Source organism: Stenella coeruleoalba (assembly GCF_951394435.1).
Source record: "Stenella coeruleoalba genome assembly, chromosome: 15".
Lineage (NCBI taxonomy): Eukaryota > Metazoa > Chordata > Mammalia > Artiodactyla > Delphinidae > Stenella > Stenella coeruleoalba.
In genome coordinates, this window is record NC_137161.1 from 49,699,100 (window position 1) to 49,717,546 (window position 18,447).

The window sequence follows — 18,447 nt, forward strand, 5'->3', positions numbered from 1 at the left end:
AGGGTCAGGTCTGGTGGTCACTCCTATTTCCAAAATCTCTAGCTAGTCACACAATTTATGTAACTGTGATATTAGTATGAAATGTCATATACACAACTGTGTACTTAAGAAGCACCCCTGTGCCAGTGTGCCTGCACGTGTACATATGTGGTCCTGCCTGTGTGCACACGTGTGTGCGGGGGCTCCACCAGCATCTGAGGTAGGCCTTGCCGACTCTGCTGGCCCCTCTTTCTCTCTTAGGGTGAGAGTCTCTCCTCCCCAGAAAAGTCTATGGAATAGGATGCCGCCCACAGCCCTGATCTGTGATTCCAAACCCCAAATGTCTCTTAGATGTTTGGCAAGAACCTGCGGTCGGTCCACCTGCCCTGTTTCTGTCTGGTTCTCCCGGTCCCTGTGGAAACCTGGAGTGTTGATGTTGATGCCTAGACTGTTCAGGCCCTGTGGCCGCACCTGATTCCCTCTGAACCCCCAAGCTGGCCCTGAGGGTCACAGATGAGGGACCAGGTGACCTGTGTCCTCGGCTCCTCATGGGGTTGGCCCATCCAGCACCCCAGGGGAGGTTGACAGACAAGGTTGGCACCCTTAGGGAAGGGCAGAGCGTTGGGGTGGGTCCCCTCCCAGGTGGGGCTCTTCCCCTTCAGAGCAGAAGGGAGCCTCTTGGTCTGTTTCCCCCTGGCCTGTCCTTATGGTTCTTCCTCCCAGCAAGGGGCCTGTGGTTCCATGGTGCCTGTTATGTCAGTTCCCAGTGTATTCCTGCCTAGAGCTGCTAGTGATGGAAAGTGGGTGCCACCCACAGCGCCTCCCTTCTGCGTTGGGCAGGAGGAGCTCAAAGAGCCCCGCCCTGGGCTGCGGGCCTGCTGGTACCTCCCGGCATGGCCACCTGGGCACCTGCCTCACCATCTAGGGAGGAATTTGGCCCCTGTCCTCCCTAGGTGTCACCCGTGAATGCCCAGTGTCCCGCTCCCCTAGGGACTCATACCAAAATTTGCCTGTATCCAGGGCAATGTGCCCCCTGGGCAGGGGCGAGGGGTCCCAGTGGCTCCTGGCTGGGTGCGAAGGGCTCAGAGGGGCAGGTGGGGTCAAGGGCACAGATGCGTGGGGGGCCCTGCATGAGCTGATGGGGTGGAGCCAGTCCCCAGAGCAGAACCGTCCATCTCACTGCCCTGCATCCCGGACCCTTTTGGGTGGGGCTGCTGCCTGGGGAGGTGGTTGCCCACCTGCCCCCAGGTCATCGAGGAGGGTGGCTGTGGGGGCCACCCTGGGCCCCATGCTCTGCACGGCCAGATCTGGGCATGCAAGGCTCTCCTGAGTCCAGAGGCGCTGCCTCCTCCTCCAGTGTGTGGGTCTCTGGGGGTCCTTGCAGCACAGGGGCATAACCTGGGGGGTTTAGGAAGAAAGGAATGTCCCATCTCCTGGTCTGAGGCCAGAAGTCCGAGGCTCCAGGGGAAGATCCTTCCCACCTCGTCCTGCTTCTGGGGGCTCTGGCATCCCTGGGTTGTGGCCGCATCGCTGTCTCTGCCTCTGTGGTCACATGGCCTCCCCTGTGTCTGTGTCTCTTCCTGGTGTGAGGACGCTGGACATTGGTTTAGTCCCAGCCTAACCCAGCATCACCTCCTCTTAACTGATCACATCTGTAAATACCCTATTTCTAAGGTCATGTTCTGCGGTTCTGGGTGGATATGAACTTTGGGGGACAGTATTCAACCCACCACCGCTGACCTGCAGGCCCTCACTGGTGGAGGTGATGCCCTTGTGTGGGGACTGAGGAGTATGGAACACCAGGCCCAGGGACACCTGTTCCGAGACTCCTAGTGAGGGACGCGTTGGGATGGGCCAGGGAAGGCCTCTGGGGCAGACCTGTGTGCCGAGACCCTGGGTCAGTGGGCAGCCAGGGGCATTGGTCAGCAAGGGGTGGGCTCATGGCACTGGGTCGACAAGAACAGCCGGCGGGTGAGGGGAGGATGGGATCCACTGGGGCTGAGCCATCGTCTGGGGGGCGTTGGCTGGGCCTGGTCCCCCCAGGACAGTGCATGAGCTCTGAACGTGCCATCCACTTCCACTGGACACGACAGTGAAAGGGCTTGATGGCCTCAGTGCCCAGTGGGGATGGTCAGACGGGATGGAGGGACAGCCCAGCCGGCGGCTTGCTCGGCGCCAGCCCTGCAGCTGCACGACGGCCACAATGGACTGAGGGGCATTGATGGGGACACAGTTGGCCCCTGATAACTCGCTCGCTAATGGTGCTTCATATTTTTTTCGTCTAGAAGAATTGTGTGAGTGTGAAGACCAGCGGGGAGATGGAGGCCACTTGATGAAGAGCCTTGAGCCCACCCCTTAAAGGAACAAGGCGCGTTTCTCCCGAGGCTCTGACAGCTGGCTCCTTCAGCTTCAGCCCCGGTTATTGAGATGCAAATGTGTGCCCGCGGGGAGCGCAGCTGCTGGCTGGCGCTGAGGCCCTCGCCCCAGGTGCAGCCCTACCGAGCCAGCGCCAGCGGGGGCAGTGACGCAGATGACCCTCCCAGGACAAATGGAACCGTGGACCCCGTGCAGGAAGAAAGGCAGGTAAGAGGAGTCATCTGGTTCTGCCGGCTTCACGTCACCGCTTTCCTGACTTTCAGCCCCAGAGCAAGGTGTCCTTGCAGGTAGACGTGGGCCAACCGGGCGCCGCCAGCTCTATCTCGGGAGGCTTTGTTCACTTGCTCTGGTCCCTCAGCGTTCAAGCGTTGACTTTAGAAAAGAACCAAACTGCCCTGGGCAGGAGGGAGGGCTGTCTGAAGCTTTTGAGTCTCATCCAGCAGGTTTACAAACTCAGGGAACAGAAAGCCCTTCCACGATGGGCAACCAGCAAAGGGAAAGTGTGTCAGTCACAGCGCAAGACAAGATGCGCAGGAACCCCACCCGGAGTCAAGTGGGCACAGCACCTTCTTACGCGTGTCTATGAAAAGACAAACACCCAGCTCTGGGCTCATATAATAAATACAGTGTAAAGGGTCTGACACTCAACGATGAAAACAGATTTTTCTGTCAAAAACGTTTTAATTGTGGATTGGAACACATACAAAAGTCCACAAAATGTGAGCTCAGAAAATGTTCAGAGGCTGAAGGTCGGTGTCCCCCAACGTGACCACAACCCTGCACTTAGCACCGCTTGCCTGTGAGCGTCGTATTGTAAGTGAAGTCACGAGGTGTGTATCCGAGTGCAGTAAAGTGTCCCGTTGTGTGAGTGCATGACCCCCGTCCACCTCTTCACTCCTGATAGGTGTTTGGTCTTTAGTGAACAGTGCTGCTGTGACCTGTAGTGCACACTTCTGTTGTGGACGCCCCAGGCATGGCGCAGCTGGGTCCTGGGTATGTACAGCGTCAACTTTTTTTTTTTTTTTGCGGTACGTGGGCCTCTCACTGTTGTGGCCTCTCCCGTTGCGGAGCACAGGCTCCGGACGCGCAGGCTCAGCGGCCATGGCTCATGGGCCCAGCCGCTCCGCGGCATGTGGGATCTTCCCGGACTGGGGCACGAACCCATGTCCCCTGCATCGGCGGGCGGACTCTCAACCACTGCGCCACCAGGGAAGCCCAAGTGTCTACTTTTAATAGATATCGCCAATCTATGCTTTTACCGGCATTTCCACTGCTCTGTGTCTTCATCAACACTTGGTATTGAAAGTCTTATTTATTTTAGCCTGCCGTAATGATATTTCAGGGTTTCTTTGTTTTCTTTTCAAGACCAACTTGACTGAGGGACAAGTGGTATTGTGCCAGAGCTGGCTTGTACTGCTGCACAAGACTGACCATGCACACCCCTTCCCAGCTCTGGGCTGAGTGATGTGGTGGGAGTGTCTAGATCATGGAAATTAAAAAATACTACAAATCAGGGCTTTATGCAGAGAGTCAGTCGTACTTTACATGAAACAAAATGCACCTATTTTAAGTGTACAGCGTGATGGTTTTTGACAAATGTGTACACTGAGGTACCTACCACACAATTAAGATATGGAACATTTCCAGCCCCCGTAGATATTCCCTTGTTCCACTTCCCAGGGACAGAGAACAGGTCAATGGTTAGCCGGGGCGGAGTTGGAGAGGGATTGACTGGGACTTTTTTCCTCCCTAGAGTCCTATATAAATGGAATCATATGGTGTATATTCTTTTGTTCCTGGATTTGTTAGCTCAACATGTTTTTGAGGTTCAAATGTGTAGCAATAATTTGATCTGTTTATTGCTAAGAATTATTTGCATGTTTACATGCAAATATTTGCATGTTTACATGCATGTTTACAACACAATGGGTTCATCCACTTGCCTACTGATGGACCCCTGGGCTGGTCCCAGCTCTTTGGTTATTATGAATAGGTCGGCTAAGAACAGTGCTTAAAGGTCTCTGTTTTCATACCTAGGAGAGGAATGGCTGGGTCATATGATAGTACATGTTTAATGTTTTCAAAATGCCAAACTGTTTTTCATGTGATTGTACCTTTTTATAGTCTTTCTTTCTTTGGTTGCGCTAGTTCCTTAGTTGTGGGACGTGGGCTCCTTAGTTGCAGCTCGCTGGCTCCTTAGTTGTGGCATGCGAACTCTTAGTTGCAGCATGCATGTGGGATCTAGCTCCCTGACCAGGGATTGAACCTGGCCCCCCTGCATTGGGAGCACGGAGTCTTATCCACTGAGCCACCAGGGAAGTCCCATACCTTTTTATATTCTGATCAGTATTGTGCGTTTCCTCCTCCTCTATTTTCTGAAAGTTTGTATAGAATGCCATCATTTCTTCATTAAATGTTGATAGAACTTACCAATCAGGCCATCTCGGTCTGTAGTTTTCTTTGTGAGATTTTAAATTATGAATTCAATTTCTTTAATTGTGATGGGGCTGTTTGGGTTTTCTCTTTCTTTGTGAGTCACTTTTAGTAATGTGTATATTTCATGGAATTCTTTTTCACTTCAACTAGGATGTCAAGTCTATTAGAATAATGTCCACAATATTCTCTTATTGTCCTTTCAATGTCTATACGATCTGTAGTGATGTCCCCTTTTTCCTTCTTGATGTTGTAATTTGTGTTCTGTCTCCTTTTTGTCTGATCATTGTAGCTAGTTTATCCCTTTTACTGATATTTTCAAAGAACCAAATTGGGGTTCATTGATTTTGTTGTCTAATGTTTTGGCCCTGAAAGGGTTCTAGTTTTATGGAAAGGTCTTTGTTGGGAGTCCCCATGTCATCAGGACAAGGTGCCTCTTCCTGCAGCCGGCGGTGCACTGTTCTGGCTTTCAGCTTCTCTTCTTGCACTACATTATATATTTTTTGTGAGTTCAGAAACAAAATTTATTTTTTTCCCCAGCATTTTTACATGGTTTCAGCCAAAGGGTTTTTGCAGTAGGCTAGCTCACTGTGGTGCGATTTTTTAAAGGGACAACTTCTAGGTTAGAAAAAAGACAAGACGTCGTAAGAGATGGTGGGCCTCAACCTGGAAGCTAGCACAAGAAGACAAGAAAGAGGGAATTCCTTGGTGGTCCAGTGGTTAGGATTCTGTGCTGTCACTGCTGAGGGCCCAGGTTCGATCCCTGGTCAGGGAACTAAAATCCTGCAAGCCATGTGGTGTGGCCGAAAAAAAAAAAACCCCAAACCCCCAAAAAACCAAAAAGGCAAAGAGCCTCAGGTAGGAAGAAGAGAAACGATACCGTCCACTATTTGCACATAAACTACAGGCACAACTTGGAGATGCCATGGGTTTTGGTTCCAGAACATCGCAATAAAGCAAATCACATGATTTTTTGGTTTCCCAGAGCATATAAAAGTTACCTTTACACTGTAGTGTTGTCTATTAAGTGTGCAATAGCATTATGTCTAAAAGAGTAATGTTACATACATACCTTAATTTTAAAATGCTAATCATCATCTGAGCCTTAGTGAGTTGTAGTCTTTTTCCTGGTAGAGAGTCCTGCCTTGATGTTGATATCTGCTAACTGATCAGGGTAGTGGTTACTGAAGGTTGAGGTGGCTGTGACAATTTCTTAAAATAAGATAATGAAGTTCGCCACATTGATTGACTCTTCCTTTCATGAATGATTTCTCTGTAGCATGCAATGATGTTTGATAGCATTGTACCCATAGTAGAACTTCTTTCAAAATTGGAGTCAATCCTCTCAAACCCTGCTGCTGCTTTATCAACTAAGTTCATGTAATATTTAAAATTCTTTGTTGCCATTTCAACAGTCTTCACAGCACCTTCACTGAAGTTGATTCCATATCAAGAAACCACTTTATTGCTCATCCGTGAGAAGCAACTCCTCATTCATTAAAAGTTTTGTCATGAGATTGAAGCAACTCAGTTACATCTTTAGGCTCCACTTCTAATTCTAGTTCTCTTGCTATTTCTACCACATCTGCAATTACCTCCTCCACTGAAGTCTTGAACCCCTCAAAGTCATCCATGAAGGTTTGAGTCAACTTCTTCCAAACTCCTGTTAATGTTGATAATTTGACCTCTTCCCATGAATCATAAAAGTTCATAATGGCATCTAGGATGGTGAATCCTTTTCAGATTTTCAGTTGACATTGCCCAGATCCATCAGAGGAATCCCTATCTAAGGCAGCTATAGCCTTATGATATGCATTTCTTAAATAATAAGGCTTCAAAATCAAAAATTACTCTTTGATCCATGGGCTACAGAATGGATGCTGTGCTAGCAGACAGGGAAATAGCATTAATCTCATTGTACACCTCCACCAGACCTCTTGGGTGACCAGGTGCATTGTCAATGAGTAGTGATATTTTGAATCTTTTTTTTTTTTCTGAGCAGTAGGTGTCAACAGTGGGCTTATAATATTCAGTAAGCCATGTTGTAAACAGATGTGTCATCCAGGTTTTGTGGTTCCATTTATTGAGCATAGGAGAGTAGATTTAACATAATTCTTAAGGACTCTAGGATTTTCAGAATGGTAAATAAGCATTGGCTTCAACTTAAAGTCACCAGCTGCATTAGCCCCTAACAAGAGAGTCAGCTTGTCCTTTGATGCTTTGAAGCCAGGCACTGACTTCTCCTCTCTAGCTGTGAAAGTCCTAGATGGCCTCTTGTTCTGATAGAAGGCTGTCTCGTCTACATTGAATACGTTGTTTGGTGCAGCCACCTTCATTAATGATCTCAGCTAGATCTTCTGGATAACTTGCTGCAGCTTCTACATCAGCATTTGCTGCTTCACCTTGAACTTTTATTTTATGGAGATGGCTTCTTTCCTTCAGCCTCACGAACCGACCTCTGCCAGCTTCAGGCTTTTCTTCTGCAGCTTCCTTGTCTCTCTCAGCCTTCACAGAATTGAAGAGAGTTACCCTTGTTCTGAATTAGACTTTGGTTTAAGGGAATGTTGTGGCTAGTTAGATCTTCAATCTAGACTAAAACTTTCTCCATATCAGCAATAAGGCTGTTTCACTTTATCATTCATGTGTTCACTGGAGTGGCACTTTCAATTTCTTTCAAGAACTTTTCCTTTGCATTCACAGCTTGGCTGTTTGGTGCAAGAGGCCTGGCTTTTGGCCTACCTTGACTTTTGACATGCCTTCCTCACTAAATTTAATCATCTTCAGCTTTTGATTTAAAGTGAGAGACATGCAACTCTTCCTTTCACTTGAACACTTAGAGGCCACTGTAGGGTTATTAATTGGCCTAATTTCAATCTTGCTGTGTCTTAGGGAACAGGGAGGCCTGAGGAGAGGGAGACAGATGGGGGGAACGGCTGGTTGGTAGAGCAGTCAGAACACACACATTTATCCATTCAGTTCATGGTCTTACATGGGTACAGTTCATGGTGCCCAAAACAATTACAATAGTGGCATCAAAGATCACTGATCACATAGCACCATCACAAATGCAATATTTCAAACATTTTCATTATTTTTAAGAGAATTACTAGAATGTGACACAGAGACCTGAAGTTAGAAAATGCTGTTGAAAAATGGCACCACAGACTTGATGCAGGGTTGCTTCAATTTGTAAAAAACACTGATTTCTGTGAAGTGCAATAAAATGAGGTCTGCCTGTATTAGAACTAACAAGAAACTTCAGCTTGTTTTGAGCAATGGGCCAGAGATAGTCAAGGCAGTTATGAGAAGTGGGGGCTGAGACCGTGAGGTACCGGGATCGATGATAAAGCTGTAACAGTGTGGACCATGCGGAACAGCTAGACAGGTATGACCCCTAGAACAGTGAGCCACACTGCCCAGAGGCAGGGTCAGCTGCTGTCCACCCAGTGAGGTCAGTCCTGGTGGATGAGGTGGTCACACACCTGTGGGAAGAGGGGTCAGGACCCCAACTATGTCCCAGGGCCTTGCTAAGAAGCTGATCTGGGTGAGGGTGGGGCAGGCGGCCTCAGGCAGAAAGCCCTCCAGATGTAGGTTTAAGAATCACCCACATTGGGCTTCCCTGGTGGCGCAGTGGTTCAGAGTCTGCCTGCCGATGCAGGGGACACAGGTTCGTGCCCCGGTCCGGGAAGATCCCATGTGCTGCGGAGCGGCTGGGCCCGTGAGCCATGGCCACTGAGCCTGCGCGTCCGGAGCCTGTGCTCCGCAACGGGAGAGGCCACAACAGTGAGAGGCCCGCGTACCGCAAAAAAAAAAAAAAAAAAAAAGAATCACCCACATCACGTAGCCACGGCTGCCCTTTCACTTGCTCGAGTTTTCATCGTCTAATTGGTAGTTGCATGTGTGACTGTCTTTCCAAGACCATCAGTTAAAAGAGTGCCCATGTGTCACATGCTGGCTCTGGAAGCCCACCTTCCATCCCACTGGCTAATCAGAGCCTCATGTTTTAGCCTTAAGTGAATCCAGCCCTATGCGCTTAGCAAAAAAGGGATGAAGCACTTTATCTGTCTCACCACCCCTCCCCCACCCCAACTGTTCTCACTAGATCTTGGCAGTGTGAGGTCTCCCAGCCCCCTGGGGCAGGGTCTCAGGACACTCAGAAGGCTTATTTTTAAAAACTGAGAAGAAATTGACATTAACCATTTTACAGTAAACAGTCAGTGGCATTTAATATATCACAGTGTTGTGCAATTATCACCTCTATCTAGTTCCAAAATATTTTATCATCTCAAAAGGAAACCCTGTACCATTAGCAGTCACTCCCCATTCTCCCCTCCCCCCAGCCTCTGGCAACCACTAGTCAGCTCTCTATTTTTATAGATTTACCTGTTTTAGATATTTCTATACATGGAATCATATTACAGGTGACCTTTTGTGTCTGGCTTATTTTACTGGGCATAATGTTTTCAAGATTTATCCACACTGTAGTGTGTGCTGATACTTTATTCCTTTTTGTGGCTGAATAGTATTCCCTTGTATGCTTTGTTTATCCATTCACCTGTTGGTGGACATTTGTGTTGTTTCCACCTTTTGGCTATTGTGGATAATGATGCTGTGAACATTGGCATACAAGTATCTGTTTAATTCCCTGATTTCAGTTCTTTTGGATATATACCTAGAAGTAGAATTGCTGGTTTGTATGGTAATTGACCCAACGTTTAACTTTTTGAGGAACTGTTAGACTTTTCCATAGCAGCTGCACCATTTTGCATTACCAATTGCAATGTACGAAGTTTCCAATTTTTCTACATCCTTGCCAACACTTGTTTTTTTCCATTAAAAAAAATCATAGCCACCCTCATGGGTGTGAAGTGGTATCTCATTGTGTGCATTTTCATGTGCATTTCTATGATTAAGGATTTTGAGCATCTTTTCATGTGCTTGTTGGCCATTTGTATGTCTTCCTTGGAGAAATGTCCATTCAAATAATTTTGAATTGGGATGTTTGTCTTTTTGTTGCTTAATTGTCAGAGTTATTTATATATTCTGGATAGTAGAGTCTTATGAGATATACGACTTGAAAATATTTTCTCTCATTCTGTGGGTCATCTTTTCACTCTATGGCGTCTTTGTTTTTATTTTTTTTAATTGAAGTATAGTTGATTTACAATGCTGTGTTTCTGCTGTACAGCAAAGTGATTCATTTATACATATATATGTTCTTTTTTTATATTCTTTTCCATTATGGTTTATCTCAGGATATTGAAAATAGTTCCCTGTGCTATACAGAAGGACTTTATTGTTTATCCATTCTATATGTAATAGTTTGCATCTGCTAACCCCAAACTTGATAATGTCTTTATTTTTTAAACATCTTTATTGGAGTATAATTGCTTTACAATGGTGTGTTGGTTTCTGCTTTATAACAAAGTGAATCAGCTATACATATACATATATCCCCAGATCTCTTCCCTCTTGCGTCTCCTTCCCTCCCACCCTCCCTATCCCACCCCTCTAGGTGGTCACAGAGCACCAAGCTGATCTCCCTGTGCTATGAGGCTGCTTCCCACTAGCTATCTATTTTACATTTGGTAGTGTACATATATCCATGCCACTCTCTTTGTCCCAGCTTACCCTTCCCCCTCCCCGTGTCCTCAAGTCCATTCTCTAGTAGGTCTGTGTCTTTATTCCCGTCCTGCCCCTAGGTTCTTCATAACCATTTTTTTTAAAGATTCCATATATATTTGGTAGCATATGGTATTTGTTTTTCTCTTTCTGACTTACTTCACTCTGTATGACAGACTCTAGGTCCACCCACCTCACTACAAAAGCTCAATTTCGTTTCTTTTTATGGCGGAATAATATTCCATTGTATATATGTCCCACTATCTTGATAGTGTCTTTAGATGCATAAAAGTTTTAAATTTGATGAAGTCCAATTTATCTTGGGTTATTGTTGCTCTTGCTTTTGGCATCATACCTAAGAATCCACTGCCAACTCCAAGGTCATGAAGAGTAACCATGTTTTCTTTCAAGAGTTGTAATAGTGTTAGCTCTTACATTTAGGTATTTCATCCATTTTGAGTTAATTTTTGAATATGGTGTGAGGTAAGGACCCAAGCTCACTCTTTAGCATGTAGATCCATTTTTCCCAGCATCAGTTGAAAAGACTATCCTTTTTCCATTGAATGGTCTTGGCACCCTTGTCAAAGGCCATTTGGCCATACATGCAAGGGTTTTTCTCTAGGCTCAGCATTCTATTCTGTTGGTCTGTGTGTCTATCCTTGTGCCATGAGCAGTTTTGATTACTTTGTACTGTTTTAAAATCAGAAGTGTGAGTTTGTCAGCTTTATTCTTTTTTCAAGATTGTTTTCATTATTTAGGGCCTCTTACAATTCCATATGGATTCGAGGATTGGTCTTTATATTTTTATAAAAAAGGCCATTGGAATTTTTTCAACTCTGTAGACACTTTGTTAGTATTGTCATCTTAACAGTATTAAGTCATCAATCCATGGATATGGATGCCTTTCACTGTATTTATGTTTTCCTTGATTTCTTTCAGCAATGTTTTGTACTTTTCAGTGTACAAGTCATTTACCTCCTTGGTTAAATTTATTCTTGGGTATTTTATTCTTTTGGATGCTATTATAAGTGGTATTGTTTCCTTAGTTTCTTTTTCAGACTGTTCATTGCAGGTATAGAAACACATCTGATTTTTGTGTGTTGATCTTATACCCTGCAACTTTGCTGAATTAGTTTATTAGCTCCCGTAATATTTTTGTGGATTGCTGGAATTTTCTATATTATAGGATTATATCATCTGTTAATATAGTTTTACTTCTTCCTCTCCAATTCAAAGCCTTTTAATTATTTTTCTTGACTAATTGCTCTGGCTAGACCTCCAGTACAGTGTTGAATAGCAGTGGTGAAAAGGGGCATCCTTGTCTTGGTCTTGGTCATAGAGGGAAAGTTTTCAGTCTTTCACCATTGAGTATGATATTAACTGTGGAGTTTTCATACATGCCTTTTATTACGTTGAGGAAGTTCCCTTCTATTCCCAGTTTTCTGTTTTTTTTTTTTTTTTTTTTTTGCGGTACGCGGGCCTCTCACTGTTGTGGCTTCTCCCGTTGCGGAGCACAGGCCCTGGATGCGCAGGCTCAGTGGCCATGGCTCATGGGCCCAGCCGCTCCGTGGCATGTGGGATCTTCCTGGACCGGGGCACGAACTTGTGTCCCCTGCATTGGCAGGCAGACTCTCAACCACTGCGCCACCAGGGAAGCCCCTGAGTGGTTTGTATCATGAGAGTGCGTTGGATTTTTTTCAAATGATTTTTCTGCATCAGTTGAGATGATCATGTTTTTCTTTCTGCTCCTGTATTCTGTTAATGTGGTGTATTACACTGATTGATTTTCTTATGTTGAACCACTCTGGCATTCCTAGGATAAATACCACTTGGTCATGGCATATAATCCTCTTAATATGCTGATAGATTTGTTTTGCTAGTATTTTGTTGAGCATTTTTGTATCTCTATTCACGAAGGATACTGGTGTCTTTGTCTGGCCTTGTTACCGGGGTCATACTGGCCTCCACAGGATGAGTTAGGAAGTGTTCCCTCCTCTTTTAAAATTAATTAATTAATTAAATTTTGGCTGTGTTGGGTCTTCATTGCTGTGCATGGGCTTTCTCTAGTTGCGGCGAGCGGGGTCTATCTTTTGCTGCAGTGCACAGGCTTCTCGTTGCGGTGGCTTCTCTTGTTGCAGAGCACGGGCTTCAGTAGTTGTGGCACATAAGCTTAGTTGCTCTGAGGCATGTGGATCTTCCTGGACCAGGGCTCAAACCTGTGTCCCCTGCATTGGCAGGTGGATCTTAAGTACTGCACCACCAGGGAAGTCCTACCTCCTTTTCTAATTCTTTGGAAAAAGTTTTGGAAGGATTGGTGTTAATTTTTCTTTAATTCTTGGGAGAATTCAGTAACAAAGCCATCTGATGCAGTAATTTTGTCTGCTGGAGGTTTTGATTACTGATTCAATCTCCTTACTTGCTATAGATCTCTTCAAATTTCCTATTTCTTCCTGAGTCACTTCTAGCATTTTGTGTGTCTTTAGAAATTTGTCCACTGTCTAGGTTACCTGATTTGTTGCCTACAGTTATTCATACTGTTCTCTTGTAATCCTTTTTATGTCTGTAATGTTGGTAGTAATGTCCCCACTTAACTTTGATTTTAGTTATTTGTATCTTCTTTTTGTCAGTCAAGCTACAGTTCTATCAATTTTGCTGATTACTTTAGGAGCTTTAAAGGTCAGTTTGCTGACATGTGAGTTCCACCTTACCCAGTGGCTTTGGAACTGAATCCCTGGGGACAAAGGTCCATGGTATCCTCAGGCTGTGGGATACAGGGCAGGGATGGATCCAGGGGACAGGTTGTCATGATGCTAACTGAACTAGGGAACCTCTCAGCAGAGGGATGCAAGTAGCTGTCTCAGAATTGGAGGTATCCTTTCCACCAGAATTTGTTCACTTGTGAAAGGGGCATTAATCCAGGGTGCTGGAGGAATGGGGGGGTGAGGGGTGCTGGGAGTGGCAAACACGGTGATAAAATTCAAGGTAAAAGACTGCCTCCCAAATCCATTCGTTTGAACATTTAAATCCCACCTCTATTATTTGATGTGTTAAGAGGACATCACAGTCTCTAGAATTCACAGACAAAGCCCACAGTGGTCCACAGAGCCTGTGGGTGCAGCCACTTGTGTGTGTGTGTGGTCCTTAGCTGTGTTTCCTAGAAATCAGAAGCAGGGTTAGAAAGAAATAAAGTCTGCAACTCGAGGAGATGACGGAAGGCAAACCTGAAAAAGGTGGAAGGAAATAACAACGTATGTGTGTGAAACAGAAAGTGGAAGAGGACAGTTGACTGAAGAAGCCAAAGCTGGAGCTGTGAGAAGACTGATGAGGAGACAAGAGAGAAGCCCTGGATGAACATCAGGAGGGAGAAGCCTCACTCCACGTGGGGCCCAGAGGTTGTGGAGGATGCTGGAGACAATGGAGGAAGGCAGCGAAGCGCTCCACGACAGCTCAGGTTTTCTGCGTCTTCACGGGCCTGTTCTAATAACTGGTAACATGCTTGAACTCAACATGCATTGATGTGGAGATCTTCCTGCTCCCACAAAGCCACCAGACTGGGAGTTTGCTGACCCTGTCCCTCCAGAGCTGGTGGCCTAAGAGCGCAAAGCATCAGGCCATGCCCGTGCAGATGCAGAAGCCCAGGGAGAGGAGGGCTTGTGAACCCTGCCCAGGGATGCCCCATGGGAGGGCTCTGATCTGAACTAGGCTGCACAGAGGGTGGGCTTGGCCTCAGCAGGCACCCAAGTTGCACTGATCACCTCTGAGTGAAAACCTCTTGGTGAAGGGGAAGATGCCCAGAGGCCCTCTGACAGAGGGAGGCTGGTACACACCCTCCTCGTGGGGACGGGACCTGCACCCGAACCCCTCGCCCTGTCCTGGAGCAAGAGGGAGACAGCGGGTCCTCCCTGAGACAGGCCCCTGGCTGAGCCCACAGCTTTGGATGGGCCGACAGCCAGGTTCAGCGGATCACCTGAGCTCAGCCACTGCCCTGTGACTGGAGTCCTGAGTCCCACATCCCATCCTGGAGCAAGAGGGCTGAGCACAGCGCCCTCCAGTTGGAGAGCTGGGGGGTGGGTGGGGGGCTGGGCACACTCTGCAGCCTACAGGGTCCCGGCTGGGCCTGGGCGTTGCTGCCAGCACCGGACAGACCCCATTCAGATGTGTGAGAGCCATGGGGCAGAGTGCTCTGCAGGGGGAGACACCCTCAGATTGGGTGGGGGTCTCAGCAAGGGCCAGCTTGTCAGGCAGTGGTTTCCAGGGGGCGTCGGCTCAAGAGAGCAGGTGGGAAGAACAGATCTGAAATTCCCAGTCCCTCTGGAAGTCAGGGTGCCCTGGTCATGCCCTGCTCACCCCTCTCCAGGGCAGCCCCTCCCGCAAGCAGGCCGCCCCTCCTGTGGTCTGAGAAGACTCCTGCTGCCACCTCCCCAGGAGCCTCAGGCTGACTCCTGGTTTTAGAAGGTGAAATTCAGTTTCCAACATGCATCTGAGCCTCCTGTTGAATAAGGCGGACCCTCACCTGCAAGCATCCCCTGCTGCCAGGTGGATGATTCATGGGGACACAGCTGCCGGGAGGGGCGAGCCAAGGCCCCACCTTGTGTCCCTGCCCTGCACTCGCCACCCCCCCCCCCCGCCCCCGAAACAGCTGACTGTCCTGAAGCTGGACTGAGGCAGCATCAGGTGGGGCAGACGTTAAGTGTCTGGGCCTTTCTCTTTCATCAGGTCAACAGTGTATCCAGCACTGGGGGGCCAGGATGAGCCCCCCGCCAACCCGTGTGTGACCAGGAGCAGCCTGGAGTCCAGCAGAGGCAGGAGAGGAGGCCCTGGGAGAGGTGAGCACCACGAGCTACCAGTGCAAAGGCCCTGGGGCCCAACACGGCTGGTGGGCATGTGGGATGGAGAGGATGCAGGGGAGTGGGCGGAGGTGATAGGCAGGGACCCCAGGTTCATACTCAGTGAGGTGGGGGCCCTGGGAGGGCTCTGAGTGGAGGAGAGGTGCAGTCTGGCTGTCCTTGATGGGAGGGTGTGGTCTCAGGACAGGCTCTGAAGGTGGGGCTGGCACCCCTTCTGGCACATGGGTGGGCCCTGGGGGAACCAGAGCCTCTGGAAGGGTGTGCAGGTCTGGCAGAGTCTTTGGTTTGTTAGAGGGCCATGTGCCCACCCTGACCAGGGATCACCTGGGACATCCCCCGGGGTGAGAGGATGCTGCCCTGTCCCAGGAAGGGTGGGGCCACTTAGTTCTTGCCCCCCCCCCCCCACCCCCCGGATGGGCTCAGGGCCTCCTGTGTCACTCCTGCCACCGGCTCCAGCCCCGGCCCCACCCAGCCCACAGGTCTAAGCACAGCCTCCTATGTATGTCTGGGGGGCTGTCCCAGGAGCCTTGGGGGGCACAGCTGGACCAAGGCTCAGAGAGGAGCCCACACCAAGGAGTGCTGGGGGCCTCCCCTGCCCGAGCCCTGGGTGGCAGCGAGCCCAGAGTGTGGCGGGAAGGGCTGGCAGAGCAGGGACCCACCATGGCTCCTGGCAGGGAGGCCACCTGTGGTTCTGGGGCTGCAGGGCCACCCCAAGCCAAGACACAGCATCTCCTCAGGCCCCCTACCCACCCCGGGCCCCACAGGGGCACCCCTGGTGCTCCTACCCATTGGCAGGGTCCCAAGGACAGCCCCCCAGTAAGGGCTGCCCATTCCAGCAGGCTGGTGGTAGTTTTACGCGGCTGCTGCAGGCAGACTTGCTGGCTCCAGGCTCCTTGTCTGAGGCCCTGTCTGTCCTGCGACAGACACAGGGCGCCTGTTTGCCTGCGAGCAGGAACACAGCCTCTCTTGTTGGCACCTGGGCCGGCCAGGCCCCCCAGGCAGGCGGGAGGCCTCCACACAGATCCACACTTGTGCCCACCTCAGCCTGGCCTCCTAGCCTGAACCACCTCATTCCCACTGGGACCCTCCACAGTGCGGCAGGCGCCCCGGATGGTGGGGGGCAGGTGGGTGTCCACTCACCACTGACATCAGGCTGTAGAGGTTCTGGGCCACAGACCAGTAGGGTTGCCAAGCAACACACCATTAATCCAGTTCAACCTGCAGTGACCGGGCCTCAGAATCGCTGCCCTGGGGACCCCAGCGCTGGGGCTGACCGCCCTGCTGTCCCGTCCTCCCACCCTAGGTCAGGGAGCCGGAGGCTCCAGGTGTGAGACTGGGCAACGTGGTCACAAAGGAGGGGAGGAGGCACATCACTCAGGGCTGGTGGGGGTGGCCCACCCAAGGAGGACAGAGGCCCTCTGTCCACACCTTCAGGTGCTGGTCACTGTGGAGAGCGCATGTGGGCGCATGTGGGTTCTGAGAGGGAGCCCTGACTACTTCCTCGTGCAGGACCCTCCTGGACGTGGTGGGGACCCGCTTGGGGGAGCAGAGAGGAGAGGCAGGCTTTCTTCTTGGCCGCATGGGCAGGTGGTCCTGGGACAGACCAGAGCTGGGTGCAACATTGGGATGCTGGTGTCTGGGACGGGGGGTGCCTGGTGACAAGGGGTGCGATCTGGGTGGAGCGGGGCTGGGGGCTTTCTGGGGATTCCTCTGACGAACCCAAAGTGAAGAGACTTGGGAACCACAGGGACTGACTGTGGGGAGATAAGAAAGCACAGACGACCACCCAGGACCCTGGCAGCCCCTCCTCTCCGGGTCAGCTTCCCTGGATGTCCTTGTGGAGACCCCACTCAGAGCAGCCAGCCCGTGGTCTTCCCACTTTATTTCTTGGGGCACAAGCCCTGGGCCACCTCTATTCGGGTTTGGGGTACGGCCACTCCCGTGACCTGAAGTAACCCTTCAGGTCCTGAAAGCTGAGTGGGGGGAAGTAGGGGCCGAGCCTCTTCCGGATCCACCACTTGCCCTCAGCGGCGTGTGTGCCCCCGGGGCGGCTGAACTTGTACCTGTAGTGCTCTCCCCGGACCCACCTGCAGAGCAAGGGCAGCACAGTCAGCCTCCGCCCCCAAGACAGGCCTGGAGTCCTCAGAGGGAGAGGCCACCCAGGGGAAGCCAGAGAGCCCCAAGGAGCCCCTGGAGCCCCTGGCACAACCAGGCCCCTGACCAGATGATGGCGGGGCGGGCGGGGCTCTGGAACCGGGAGGGCTGAGTGCTCAGAGCCAATCGGGCTGAGCCCTGCATCCTTTCAGCAGGTGAGTGGTACCTGAGGTTCGCAGACCATTGTGTCTGGGCATGTTTCCAGGAGGTGGGCCCAGCCCCCAGAGCAGACCCTGCATTTGGGGAGAAGCCCTGAAAGGCAGCTGAGGCTGCAGTTGGCGGGGGTGGGGTGGGGTGTGTGTTCCTGTCTGGGAGGGGAATCTTACCTGGGTGGTGCCCTGCCTGCGAAGGGGTTAAGGGCCAGCAGGGATAGGGCCTGGGCGTCGTTGGCCAGGAGCTTGCCTGCCAGGTGGATGATCCACTCGTTGTGCTCGTAGGTCTGGGGGTGAGAAGAGGACAGGGCGCAGATAGCTGGGTGCCTGCACTGCCACCGGGCCCTTGGAGAGCCCCGTGGATGTGTGCTCCCTCTTGACGGTCACCCGGCCTTCAGTCTGTTGTCCTGGGGGCACCTGATTCCAGTGTGGCTGGTGGCCAGCCTCTCTTGAGGGGGGGCTGCCCTGGGGGCCTATGCTGCAGTTCTTTGGTTTGGGACCACCTCCTTCCTGTTCTTGCAGGGCCCCCGGTTCTGCTCGCTCTCCTGGGCACCGCCGCCACTGTGCTGTCCGCAGGGACCTGGATGGAGCGGGGCTGTTCCCAGTTCACCTGTCAGCTTTGTCACCTGCCGGGCCAGGGATTTCGGGCAAGTGACCGAGCCCGCTGGAGGCTATCTTCCTGGGCAAGAAGGGATGGCGACAGTGCTGCAGCCTCTGTGGACACTGGCTGCCCCAGCGTTGGCCACGCATGCCTCGGCCCCTCTGGTGGAAGCGCTCTGAGAAGCCAGCTGTGAGGCCCAGCCCTGGGCACCCACAGATCCTCGTGCGAGGGCCGTGCCAGGAGCCTGGGAAGGTTCCCCACGGGCTGTGCCCCAGCACAGGAT

At 50.4% G+C, this 18,447-nt stretch overlaps 1 protein-coding gene and 1 long non-coding RNA gene across 3 annotated transcripts in view; one reads left to right on the forward strand and one right to left on the reverse strand.

Annotated features, from left to right (window-relative positions):
* Positions 1-2,283: 2,283 nt before the first annotated feature.
* LOC307198600 lies at positions 2,284-18,417 on the forward strand. Its single transcript, XR_013831650.1, has 3 exons — positions 2,284-2,562; positions 15,127-15,236; positions 18,086-18,417. It is a non-coding gene; the product is annotated as an uncharacterized lncRNA (long non-coding RNA).
* Positions 15,135-18,447, reverse strand: part of LMF1 (lipase maturation factor 1) — a 96,387-nt gene continuing 93,074 nt past the window's right edge. For both annotated transcript variants that reach the window (XM_079945599.1, XM_079945598.1), the window contains 2 exons: positions 17,738-17,850; positions 15,135-17,344 (listed from right to left, as the gene is read on the reverse strand). In XM_079945599.1, coding sequence (XP_079801725.1) covers positions 17,170-17,344; positions 17,738-17,850 — 288 coding nt within the window. In that variant the 3' untranslated portion in view covers positions 15,135-17,169. The remainder of the gene's footprint in view (positions 17,345-17,737; positions 17,851-18,447) is intronic.